The sequence below is a fragment of the Suricata suricatta genome, chromosome 3, assembly GCF_006229205.1.
Source record: "Suricata suricatta isolate VVHF042 chromosome 3, meerkat_22Aug2017_6uvM2_HiC, whole genome shotgun sequence".
NCBI classification, from domain to species: domain Eukaryota; kingdom Metazoa; phylum Chordata; class Mammalia; order Carnivora; family Herpestidae; genus Suricata; species Suricata suricatta.
Window position 1 is genome coordinate 121,827,482 of NC_043702.1, and position 14,030 is coordinate 121,841,511.

The 14,030-nt window shown below is 36.8% G+C and overlaps 1 protein-coding gene across 7 annotated transcripts in view; it reads left to right on the forward strand.

The window, feature by feature from the left end:
* DNM3 (dynamin 3) overlaps positions 1 to 14,030 on the forward strand; it is a 561,021-nt gene that overhangs the window by 455,130 nt on the left and 91,861 nt on the right. For 4 of the 7 annotated variants that reach the window (XM_029935046.1, XM_029935043.1, XM_029935045.1 and 1 more), the window contains one exon: positions 5,699 to 5,710. The exons of the other annotated variants lie outside the window; for them this stretch is intronic. In XM_029935046.1, the coding sequence (XP_029790906.1) occupies positions 5,699 to 5,710 (12 nt within the window). The remainder of the gene's footprint in view (positions 1 to 5,698; positions 5,711 to 14,030) is intronic. 7 annotated transcript variants of the gene reach the window in all.

Below are 14,030 nucleotides of genomic sequence, written 5' to 3' on the forward strand. Positions count from 1 at the left end.
AGCTGTAGAGCATGTGTGTTCAAGCACAGGCTTGAGTATCAAACTAGCTAGACTTGAATTTCAGAAATTCACATATAAGCTATGAAATCTTGGGAAGGTTACCTAGCTTTTGTATGTTTCAAGACTCCCATTTCTAAAATGGAAATAACAAAAGTTCCCCAAAGCTTGGTTGACAGGATTCAGTGAACAAATGCAGGGAAAGCACTGAAGAGGATGGGCACAGGCAAGAATTCTATTTTTATTTATAATGATGATGATGATTATGGGGCACATGGGTGGCTAGGTAGGTTAAGTGTCAGACTCTTGAGATTGGGTTCTGCACTGACAGCATGGAGCCTGCCTGGAATTCTCTCTCTCTCCCTCTCTCTCTCTCTCCCTGCCCCCCCAAAACAAACAAACAAACAAACATACATTTGTAATAATAATGAATGCTAATTACCATTTTCACCACAGACTACTGAGATGAGAGCTAAAACACTGTAGATATTATAATGTAACCCAGTGAGATCATAAATAGTTTATGCTATTTTCTATCTTCCAAATAATGCTCTGTTATATAAAATATTAGTGTGTCTCTGTGTGTTCCTACCATGCAATTATAATGTTTGTGAAATCATCAGTCATGATTTTGTCAAACTTATCTTAAATGCACTAGACAACTTTGGTATTTAAAGAAATTATGTAATACATCTCTTGTGATGGAAAACTGTCTTGGCAAAGCAAAATTACCTATCTCTGGTGAACTGTTTTTATAAATTGGGGTTTTCATGTATCCATAGCTCTACACAAAGGAGACGCTCAATGAAATATTTGCTATTTTTTATTAGAATGCTCAATTTTAAGAAAATCTGGAGTGGTCCTACATGATCTGATTCTTTTCATATCATTTCTGTTTATAAATACACTTTTGGTACAGTTGCTTGGACAATCAACACAAAGGGGTTCTTTACTATATGCCAAAGACATGACAGGAAATTAAGGTTGGCAGTGTGCCATGAACATTGCTTTTCTCAGTTTCCATCACAAGCAATATTTGCATTTCTTATGCACCATGTAGTTCTCGAGGTTATATTACATGATTGCTTGACTTTCAGATGTTTAAATGGCAGCTAACTACCTAAAGCAATCTAAGTAGAATGCTTATGTAAACATTCATTTTGAGAATATGCTTAGATTTGGAGGGATGTATACTTTTAGGTACAGTTATTCCTAATTTAGAAAGGTTTGATGAAAAGGGCAGATTAACCTAGTAACAGATGTCTCTCTGTAGGTAAATTTTTAGGACTTCTGGTGGGTCATTTGGGTTTTGTATCAATAAACCATTGAGTTGACAGCAAACCAATCACTATTCTAATAATGAAACATTTGTCATACATGGACATAAGTCAAGACTCAAAACTTTCTGCCCTTTATAAAGATTTTGACTGGGAAAAATTCTACAAAGATCATTTTTAAAAACTGTGTGATTTTGGCTTCATTTAGGTAAATGGCCATCCCCCACATTTTGGTTTTGGACACATTTTTTTATCAACTATGATTGTACACTTTATTATTACATGCTTTTCCCCATCATATCTTTTCTATCATGTCCACATGATGGAATATTTTTATGCCACTCATATCATAATGTTCTGTTACCTGGGTTTTTTTTTTTCTGTCTTTTAGGTTGTTTCTCTTGGAGTTTTCTACAGATGTTTTTTTCTTTCTTTCTTTCTCTTTCACTCTCTTCTCTCCCTTCTCTTCATCCATCACCATTATGGTAGACTCTAGAAATTCAAATATAAAAAACATTCAGTTCTTACTTTATGAGTTTCAAGTCTAGTGGAAATGAGGGATGCAAACAAATAATTACAATGTGGTAGAAACTATAGTGAATATCTATATAAAATGCAATGGCCCAACTATATACCCATATGGATTTTCTAATTACCTTTAGTCGCTTAATCTTTCTGGATCCAAAGCAAAGTCTAGACTTCTTATTTGAACAGTATGTGTGGCCCTCAATGAGGAATCCTGGATTCAGTTTCCCATTGTGTAAGTTTCCATGAACTTACACATAACCTCTCTGAGCCACAAATTTAGCATTCTACCAGTCACCTGATCTTTCTGAGCAGCCACGATACTTTAAAACTTTATATAAATCCGAATTTGGAGTTAGCGGAATTTTGTTTCTTTAACTTCTCTTTTTGGCCATAACCACCATAAAATTTTAGATTGTTGAATAAATTGTTCTACAATTTCGAAGTAAAGGTGTTTCTAATGGAATTAGTTAATAGTATTTTGTTTTGTTTTTTTACTTATGAAAAGGAGATAAAACTGTGTGTATATCAGTATTGTAGGTTACAGATAAAGAACTTTTAAAAGGTTATTTTATAGGAAAAATGTATGTGCATGCATCAGTAAGTGTGAATACAAATAAATGGGAATTTGATTAAAATCTAAAGAACAAGATATAAAAATAATTTTTCTGGCACAGCTTTGTCAGCTAATAGTAGGACTTTAATTCTATATAAACATTAAAGAATTCCAAATTCTTTGGAACATTATGTGTGCAGTGAAATGAAGTAGATTTGAAATCAGATCTACCTCACATTGGAATCATAACTCTTCTATTTATTAGCCCTGTCATTCAGGCAAATTACTTAACTCATCAGTTGTATGTTCTTTTTTAAACTCAAAATAATGATAGCTTCCTCTGTGTGATTTTATAGGATTAAATGAGAACTATTGTGTATCCCATCTAGCTTGGTGTCTGCAACTGAGTGAATGTGTTCAATGCCATGTAGCCTTTATTATTATTACTGAAAATCATTAATGTTCCATGAAGCTGCACTTCCCAGTTTAGTAGTTACTTTTGCTTTGCAAACGATTAGTGGGACTTGGGCAAATGAGAGAGAATTTCCTTAACTGTTGGCTAAGGAAGCATAGAGGTTTAAGGGGCATCTTGGGGTCATGCTGCCCTGTGGACAAGCTAGCTTAGAAGTCCTGTCAGGAGTGAGCCCAAGGGACTGTCAGGGAAAGTGCGAATTCACAAGCCTGCTCTCAGATACTGGCCTGCTGGCTATCTGAAAGAAGCAAAGTGCAGAGTAGTGGATGCCCTGGAAATAAATGTGGTACAAATTCAATACTGCCTATTTGTTACATTACACACCACAGAGTTTCTTCAGAGATTTCCATTGACTGTATACATAGATGGTCCTCCCCTATACGGTATGATTTCTTAAAGTGTATTAATTTATTTATTATGAAAGAGAGAAAGCACAAGTGGAGGAGAGGCAGAGAGAGAGGAGAGAGTGAGTATCCCAAGCAGTCTCTGCACCATTAGCACTGAGCCTGACACAGGGCTCACACTCACAAACCATGAGATCATGACCTGAGCCTAAATCAGAAGCTTAAGCAACTGAGCCACCCAGAGGGTAAGTGATGAAAAATGGCAGTAGAAAGCAAAATACCCTGAAACTTCATTATACCCCTGCATTCAAGACTTTCCTAGTTATAATTTATAGGACTGCTCTGGAGGTTGAAACCATTCAATAAATGAAGTCTTTGGGGACTTTAGAAATTCCTTTCAGATAGGCTCTAAAACTGAATTTTTCCCTGTGGCAAATAGCAAGTGGGGGAGGGGCTCTGTATCATTCTAGGGGGAGAAGAGGAATGCCTGCAAACCTTCATAAGTATTTATTAATACGGGATGACCACTCCCATGCATCTATTTATTCAGCCGTCCAATAACACAAAAGGCTGATGATGCCCATGCTGAGTCCGACTACACCTCACTTTATTCTTAGCTTATTCAGCAGTTCTTCCCACAGAATGTAGAGTGGCCACATGCCTGATTCTGAGTCTGAAGAGTCTAGTTTTTCCTCGGTAGAGGTACTTGCCATGCTCTAAACATCAACTGCTGCCACACAGTGCAGTGGAGGGAATTATAAAACATTTTTAGTTCACCATTCATGACTGTTAGGCCTCTCTCAGAATAGACAATTGGGAAATGATTGAAGGAAATAAGAAATGACAGAGCCACACCATGTCCTCCACTTGGATGTTTCTCATATTTAAGGATCAAGGCCCCCTACTCTGTGACATCACTGTTGCCACTACAAACAGAACCATCTGCCAGCGAGCAGAGAAGCCAGTCATCCCTAATGTGCAAAAATACTTGGTTGAACTCCTGAAACTTATTTGGTAGATCAAAAGCTGCACTGCTGTGGAATTCAATAAACTCTGTCTGTTTGAGGTATTTTCAGCAATATTGCACTTCTTTGGAGAACCGGGGTCCTGTTATTCTCTAAAATAGTATTTTATTCCTGATAAAAATTCCCTGTGGGGATTTTTAATGCATTATTGAACAGTTAGCAGATTCCTTACAGAGACTCTTTTTCCCCCTTTCATTCATTCTTGTACCATTATTTATGTCTCGTGGAAGCCAGCGATGTTAATGGTTATATCACGGCAACTCGCAATGCCAAGAAGCTTCTCTACAGTATTTTATCGGTGTCTTTAAACTTACGTTATTGTTAAATATGATGGCCGTGATGGTCCTTGGATTAGACTTTGCCCCAGGGTCCCCAATTGGCATTGCCCCTCTCCTGAAAATTTCTGTCTGGCGTATTTCTCCATGCACATCCTCTTTCAAAACTAAACGCCAGATCTCCAGCCCAATCTGTTCCTCTGCCCTGTGCTTGGCCTCCTCCACGGATGCACACATTTCACCCACAGCACTCTTCAACTCTGCATCTCAGCAAGAAATTCCTTTTGGGCCCCTTGTGAGAAGAGTTCAGATGCGTTCCCTGCCCGTGTCCCGTCACGTCTTCCCCACAGGATCTGACCCTGCAAGGACTCGGCTGCCCTGGGAGTAATGAATCACCATTTTATTTTGTTAAGCCATATGTGAGTTAAATCGTTGGATATAAATCATACTCTTGCAGCTCCAATTCGAAACAAGAGAGCCATTTGCCTGCCGCCTGTCGCTGGCTGCTCTCTGTGTCTCTATCCAGAGTGTCTCTTTTAGAAATGACTACATTTTTTGTGACTAACCTTTCCAGACCCATTTTCTTGAATGTGGACCAGTGTTTGTTTTGGCTGCATCCCCACTATACAGCTTTTGCTTCCCATGCCAACCCAAGACAAAACTCATAATTTATGAAGCAGAGGAATGGTACAGATGGAGGTCGTAACTTGGTCTGCTTACCCTGTCTCCCCAGAACCACCCACTCCTTTCCTCTGCTCTCTTTTCCTTTCTTTTTCCACCTTCTTTGAAACCAAGGATGCAGTGTTTGTTTAAAAATGCATTGGCTGATGAAATTTTCCACTGCTTGGCATGTTGGAGGAGGGGCTGTCAGGAAAGGGCAAGCTGACACACTAACTATTTTGCCTTTCATGCTAGCAGTTCACTTATTACCAATTCACAGCAGTGCTTGTTGGCCAGGGCCCCATACTCCAAGGATTCCGAGTAGCAAGAAAGGGGGAAATCTCTGTCATAATTTTCTGCCGTTATAAATATGTGATTTCATTTCATATAAGTGGATTCTTTGACTTGTCCACGAGTTCGGGGTGCTGTGTGTGTCTGGGATGTCAGCGAATAGTTAATTTATTTGTTTTGATTTTGCTCTAGCATGAAAAACCTTACAATTTTTAAGTAAGTTTATGTTTAACATATTTCTTTTTTGTTTTTTTTTCCTTGCGGCTACGTGCACAGGGGAACAACAAAGTAAGTTCTTTGTCCTATTGCAGCTCCTCTTTCTCTCCAACCCCACCTCCCCCACTGCATGTCTCTTGGCCGGAGCATTTCTGTGCACAGTGAAATGACTCTTGTCTGCCACGGGGCACAAATGATACAGGGATGTGCAAGTGGGAAAACATGCGTTTGGACTGCCATAATGGCTGTTCTGTTTTGACCTTTGGGAAGGGAAACGTGATGTTCTTTAGTGTTGGTTACTGGGTTGTTCAGAAAGGTTGATATTATAAGGAAAGAGGTTGACACTGAGAGCAAAGATTATGAAGATATAATAATAAGGGCTCTTCTGGAGAAAGGGTAGAACAGTCTGATGAAACCCAGCGCAGCTGAAGTTTCTGACCAAAATTCAAAGCTCTCATGTTAATGTGCAGTTATAAAAACCCCAAACTGGAGTCTTAAATAGCAGGATGGCTGGCTTTGCTGGTGCAACTGAACTAGATCAGTGCTCTGGCTTTGAAGGTGCCTTAAAATGGATGGAGGAGGGTGGGGCTCACATTTGACTTGGCTTCTGCACCCTGATGTATTCCAGCTGGACAGAAGTGGGAGGGTGTGGGGGCCGAAGGAGGAGACTGAGTGTGCATGATAGATTTGTGACACCAGGCAACACCACCAATGTGAAAATTATCTTAATGTTGTTACTGTAATTAGATAAACAAGCAGTTTAGTCATTCATAGGGTTGCTGGCTTGTTTACATTTAAATTCAATTCTTCCAAAGGATTAGAACTACTTCTCACTTATATTAGTTATAAAATAGTAACAAAGTTAGGGAAGATGGTCTTAAGTTTAGCAGGGTGAGTTGTTTTTCATTCGTTCTGTGGAGAATTATTAGTGTTTTATCCTACCAGGTGGCCCACTTAAAATGGGCCTCATTGAATACAAGAAGAATTGAAAGGATCTGTTCTATAAGGGGCTGCCTGCATATTTAAAGCAGCTGGAATTCATCAAAATTGCTATTCATAAGCCATACATATAGAATGTAAAACAAATGTGGGAAATCTTGCAGCTTAATTTGGTGGAATGTGCTGTTATGGAATACGTTGAAGTAGATGGTTGGTATTGAAAATGTGTCACTTTATAAATTTATATCTGGATATAACTGCTTATGACCCAAGTAATAATATTTAACAAAGTTAAAAAATAATCCAAGAAAAGTACAAGATAGACATTTTTGCAGAAGCAAGGTGGTGAACTTAGTCCACAAAGTTCACTTTTTAAAAATAGCAGGTAACTTACCAAATTTATTAGAGATATTTCACACAAAGTTAAGGATATTTCTACCTAATACTACCACTACTAGAAAAAACATTTGGACAACATGTAAAACCCCCCAGTTTACTTCTTATACCATATAATGTATTTCAGTTCTTGAATAGTAACCATGTCTGGTCTGATCACTTACACTGAGTCTCTATCTAGAATTTCACGTGCTGCATTTCTTGTTTGTTTGTTAAGTACCATGAGCTAATTGTAAGTGCACTAATAGCAAGCCTGTGCCTGCTGAAGATCAGGGAGCCAGCTGCTGACATTTGGGGGGAGGTACTAACCCTTAGACCACTCAAATAGCATTCATGACTTGCCTCTTTCACTAGTGACTCACTGATGACTTAAAGGCATTTGCAAAATTCCCAAAAGAAAACACTTCTCCATAGCAGGAGTTCTCCAGTTATTGTGTCTTGCTTGGTCAAGTTCTTCTGGACATTGTTCAGTTTTAATAGAGTTTACTGATGTTCAAAGAATTATAATGCAATGAGCAATAAAACCCCAAAATTGTAAGGCTGCTGCTCAAAAGGGTGCTTCATCCTAGAAGCGCCCTTCATCCTAGAGGGTCTTCGGCACCTGGAGCCACCATCTGCACCAGGAAAACTTGGTCTAATGCTGAGGGAGTATCTTCAGGTGCCAATGTCAGTTGAAGAGCATTAAAGATGCAAGCACTGGCTGTTTTGATTTCTAATTGAAGAGTGGCTACATTGGAGGTGCCCTTCTGCCTTAGTTTTTTGTTGTTTATGTTATAAATAAGTGATAGTTTGTGAAAAAATGTAATGCTAATACTTTTAAAATATGATCATTATACCAACCATGTACTCTGGCGCGAAAGGGCCTCCTCAAATCACAAACAGCACATCTGCATGCTATTTTCCTTTAGCTTAGAATTTCAGTATAAATGGAAAACACTGGAATACAAGCTGTGCTGTCTCCAGAGTATAGATCTGGAGTCTTCAAAAGGAGAATATGAGATTCTTTTTTCCCTCTAATTCTGGAATGCTTATTCTGAATTGTCCTCAAGGCAACATACCTAACCTATTGCCTGCCATATACGTGAGCCAGCTGTAAAAGTTGACTCATTTTAGACTCACAATGGCTACTTGCTTATTTAGGGAATGGCATTTTATTATTTATGATATTAACCAGAATCTAAAGAGAATGAACTTTGCTAAACTAATGTTTCTTTAGATGAGCCAGATGGATGGATTTTTCCTCCACATACATTATATGTAATGCACACACATCCCCACACCCATCCACACATGTATATTCAGAGGTATATAGAACAACTTTACTACTCCTTTTCTCAATAACAACTAAACTGATTTGCTTTAGCCACATTTAGATTGTGCTTAGAGTTCAGGAGCTAAACGTCTAAACTCTAGAGAAACAAACTTTTATAACAGATGCACGTTTATATTTATATCATGATGGAATGAAACACCAAGGTTCACATTTCTCTTTGCCCAGTTATAGTATTTTGTTATCTTTCCTTAGAAAGTAAATTTTCGTGCTAGCTTCGGCAGCACATATACTAAAAAACAAATTTTCCTTTTGTGAGGATATCACAGTTGCTAAAAAAAATTTCCTTCCAGGCACATTACTGATTTTTCCTTTTGAAACTGTTTTCCTGTTGGCATAGTGATACTCTGCCTTGGTTAGAGTCGAGTCTGTCTTCTGAGAGGGGTTTCCCTGAACTGTGGATTCCAAGCCCATGTCTTCATGAGGAAGACAAGGGTCCTGGACTTCCTGAGTCTGTTTTGGGAACATGAAGAAATATATACAGTAACAGGGTGGGAGGAGGGTTGTTTTTTGTTCTTTTTCTTAATTTGTTGTACACAAATGTAAGTCAGAATGTCATTTGCAGAACAGAGGCCTTCGGGTAAAAGTAATCTCCATGGTTTGTCCTACAGAGTAGACATTTAATTTCCTTCTTTAGTTGGATGCACTCTCTTGGTAGGCATTTCAAAGAATTTAATAGACTTTTAATTTTATTTCTGTATTAAAGACTTTGTTGAATATCTTTGATATTAGGCAAATTAAAGGTAGAGAAATAATAAGGAAAAAGTATCACAAAAACTTTCAAGTTTTTAATGATGTTGGTGCAGAAATATAAATGAAAACTAAAAAAAAAAAAAGGAATCCTAAATTTAGCAGTGAATACTTCAAAAAATTTTAAGTTATGGGGAGAAACTACATTTAATCTTTTCTGTTATGAATCTTTCATTACCTTTGGAAGAGAAATTTACCACCATTTTACTTCAGTCTTCTTAAAGTAAAGGATTCTTAGATTTCTCTGAGCATAAGTATTAAGTTGACTGCCTTGACTAGAGAGAAGGAGTATTTGAAAAGGAGAAATGGGACTGAAACATGCTACAACAATTTTTTAAAAACTAAGTCTTTATTAACTTCTGTTTGGGTTAAATGCAATAATGTTATACATATTGGAGGGCTTTGCTGTTTAAGAAGAGAAGAAAGGAAAATCAGATTTAAACACTTGTTTTACATTTAAATACTTTGTCTACTGATTTCCTACACATTCAGCAAGACAAATAGACATTGTTGGCTCCATTGATGGAAAAAGTAGTTATTACCTAGAGTATTTCTTTTGGTGATCTACTGGGTTCTAGCAGTCATTTGCAAAGATAGAATGTGCCAGATCAAATGTCACCAAAATATATCACACCGAAGAACATAAATATTAAATCCATGATAATTTGTCTCATCTCCTGTGCTGACCTTCAGCTCCTAAATTTTTGCCATAGGTCATATGTGAGATACCGTAGAGAGGCACTGAAAACCCATTACCAAACCTGTAAAGAAGCAGACAGTAAAGTATCCTAATGTACGTTTCCTTTCTAATATTTAAAATGCAAAAGTGCAAATCAGAACATTCTAAGCAGTGTAGATATAGTCAGCTCAATTAGAGTTGTATATTTTCTTTGAATAATGGATATGCTTTCCTTGATTTTCTTAGAGAAGCTGATTAGCAAATGTATTTCCCTAGAATTTAAGGAGAGCCCATCTGATTTGCTTAATTTATGCATAACCCAATAAGAATATCATTAAAATGAAAAGAACAGATGAAAACTCACTGACCTCAAAGTGTTAATTTCAGTTCCATGTGCAGATGAAAATGAATTGTTTGTTTCAATCTTCACAACACCAATAAACCTTTGGTTCTCTTTTGGCAAACCTGTCTTAAAACAGCATTGCTTAATGCTTAGTTTTTGAACTCTGACTTAAATCTTAATCAGTTGGAGGAAAAGGCAGTTCAATTGGAGGCAGAAAACTTTGAAAGTGAGTTGGAATCTATGTTATGTTCCCAAATTTATTAACCTTGCTAAATAGACTCTATAGCAAAGCAAGAATTGTCTGTTGTTCAGAAAACTCACAAAACAGGGACTTCTGAAGTGTTCTTGGGGGTTATTTATATATTTATATTTCCTCTGTTGTGTCCAAAATAGGTGACTTCACTCTAGTTAATGAAGAATGAAAATAATTTTGCCTTCACAGCTTTTTTGACATAGTTTCTCTCACAGTATTTTATTTTTTAAAAATTTTATTCCAGTGTAGTTAATGTATGGTGTTATATTAGTTTCAGATGTACGATATAGTGATCCAATATAGAGATCCAACAGTTCCGTGTATTACTCAGTGCTCATCAATTTAAGTGTACACTTAATCCCCTTCACCTGTTTCACCCATCCCTCCACCTACCTCCCTTCTAGTAACAATCCATTTGTTTTCTCTAGTTAGGAGTTTGTTTGTTGGTTTGTCTCTTTTTTTCATTTTGTTCGCTGTTTTGTTTCATAAATTCCACATATGAGTGAAATCATATGGTATTTGTCTTTCTCTGACTGGCTTATTTCACTTAACATTATACTCTTTAATTTTTTTTATGTTTTTTTAAAATTTATTTTTGAGAGACAGAGAGAGACCGCATGAGTAGGGGAAAGTCAGAGAGAGAGGGAGACACAGAATCTGAAGCAGGCTCCAGGCTCTGAGCTAGCTGTCAGCACAGAGCCCAACACGGGCCTCGAACCCACGAACTGTGAGATCACGACCTGAGCCGAAGCTGGAAGCTTAACCGACTGAGCCACCCAGGCGCCCCAACATTATACTCTTTAAATCCATCCATTTTGTTGCAAGTGTTAAAATTTCATTCTTTTTTATGGCTGAATTCCATTGTGTGTGTGTGTGTATATACACACACACACACACACACACACACACACACACATATTTATATATATCACATCTATATCCGTTCATCTATTAGTGAATACTTGGGCCGCTCCCATAGTTTGGCTATTTTAAATAATACTGCAATAAACATAGGGGTGCATATATTATCTCTTCAAATTAGTGTTTTCATGTTCTTTTTTTTTAAATGTTTATTTATTTTTGAGATAGAGACATGCAGTGTGAATGGGGGAAGGGCGGGTGGGGTTGTGGAGACACACAGTCCGAAGCAGGCTCCAGGTTACTAGTTGTCAGCACAGAGCCCAATACGGGGCTTGAACCCATAAACTATGATGAGCCGAAGTCGGATGCTTAAACAACTGAGCCACCGAGGCTCCCCAGTGTTTTCATGTGCTTTCAGTAAATACCCACAATTGCAATTACTGGATTGTAGGCTAATTCTGTCTTTAATGTTTCAAGGAATCTTCATACTGTCTGGCACAGTGAATATACCAGTTTTCATTCCCTCCAACAGTGCACGAGAATTCCTTTTTTTCCACATCCTCATAAACACTTATTGTTTCTTGAGTTTTTGAGTTTAGCCATTCTGACAGGTGTGAGGTGATATCTCATCACGGTTTTGACTAATATTCCCTGATGATGAATGATATTGAGCATCATTTCATGTGTCTGTTGGCCATCTATATGTCTTCTTTGGGGAAATGTCTGTTCATGTATTCTGTTCATTTTTTATTGGTTTATTTGTGTGTGTGTGTGTGTGTGTGTGTGTGTGTGTTGTGTAAGTTCTTTATGTATTTTGAATACTAACCTTGTATTGTATATGTTGTTTGCAAATGTCTTCTTCCATTCAGTTGGTTGTCTTTACTTTGGTTGGTTGTTTCTTTTGATGTATTGAAACTTTTTATTTTGATGTATTCCCAAGAGTTTATTTTTACTTTTGTTTCCCTTGCCTCAGGAGACATCTCTAGAAAGATATTGCTATGGCCTATGTCAGAGAAATTACTGCTGGTCCTCTCTTCTAGGATTTTTATGGGTTTGGTTCTCATATTTAGGTCCTTTATCCATTTTAATTTATTTTTATGTACAATGTAAGAAAGTGGTCCAATTTCATTATTTTGCATGTAGCTGTCCAGGTTTCCCAAAACCATGTGTTGAAGAGACTGTCTTTTTCCCATTATGCATTCTTTTACAATTTTGAAGATTAAATGAAGATTATTGAAGAGTATTGAAGATTAATTGACCTTATAGTTGTGGTTTTATTTCTGGGTTTTCCATTCTACTCTATTGATCTGTCTGTTTTTGTGCCAGTGCCATACTGTTTGGGTTGCTGAAGCTGTATTTTTGTAATATAACTTGAAGTCTGTTGTTGTGATACATTCGGTTTTATTTTTCTTTTTCAAGATTGCTTTGACTATTCCAGGTCTTTTGTGGTTCCATAGGAATTTAGGATTGTTTGGTCTAGTTATGTAAAAAAAAATGCTGCTGGTATTTTGATAAGGGTTGCATTAAATGTGTAGATTGCTTTGGGCAGTGTAGACATTTTAACAATATTTGTTCATCCAATCTCTGAGCACCATATACCATTCCATTTTTGTGTGTCGTCTACAATTTCTTTTATCATTATTTGATAGTTTTCAGAGTACAGATCTTTCATCTTTTAGTTAAATTTATTCCTAGGTATTTTATTATTTTTGGTGCAAACTATATATGGGATTATTTTCTTAATTTCTCTTTCTGCAGCTTCATTATTAGTGTATATAAATGCCAAAGATATCTATACATTGACTTTGTATCCTGCAACCTTACCGAATTCATTTATCCATTCTAGTAGTTTTTTGGAGGAGCCTTTAAGGTTTTCTCTATATAATGTCATGTCATCTGCAAATGTGGAAGTTTTATTTCTTTCTTACCAATTTGGATGTTTTTTATTTCTTTTTGTTGTCTGATTGCTGTAGCTAGTAGTTGCAGTACTATGTTGGATGAAAGTGGTAAGAGTGGACATCCTCGTCTTTTTCCCAATATTAGGGGAAAGTTCTCAGTTTTTCATTATTGAGTATGATGTTAACTCTGGCATTTCATATATGACCTTTGGTATGCAGAGATACGTTCCTTCTAAACCTATTTTCTTGAGGGTTTTTATCATGAATGGATGTTGTACTTTGTCAGATGCTTTTTCTGTGTCTACTGAAACCATCATATGGTTTTTATCCTTTCTCTTAGTGATGTAATATATCACATTGATTGATTTGTGAATATTGAACTACCCTTGCATCCCAGGAAGAAATCCCACTTGATCCTGCTGAATGCTTTTTTTAATTTTTGTGGGATTTGGTTTGCCAAGACTTTCTTGAGGATTTTTGCATTGATATTCATTAGGTATATTGGCCTGTAGTTTACTTTTTTGTGTTGTATCTTTATGTGGTTTTGTCATTACAGTAATGCTGGCCTCATAATATAAATTTGGAAGCTTTTCTTCCTCTTCTATTTTTTGGAAAAGTTTGAGAAGAAGAAGTATTAACTCCTCTTTATATGTTTGGTATAATTCACCTGTAACTTTCTTTTGTTGGCAGTTTTTTCATTACTGATTCAATCTTGATGCTGGTAATTGGTTTGTTAAAATTTTCTATTTCTTCCTGCTTCAGTTTTGATAGGTTATATGTTTCTAGAAATTTATCCATTTCTTCTAGGTTGGCTAATTTGTCAGCATATAATTTTTCATAACATTCACTTACAATCCTTTGTATTTCTGTGGTGTTGGTTGGTATTTCTCCTCTTTCATTTGTAATTTTGTTTATGTAAGTCCTTTCTTTTCCTCCTCCCTCC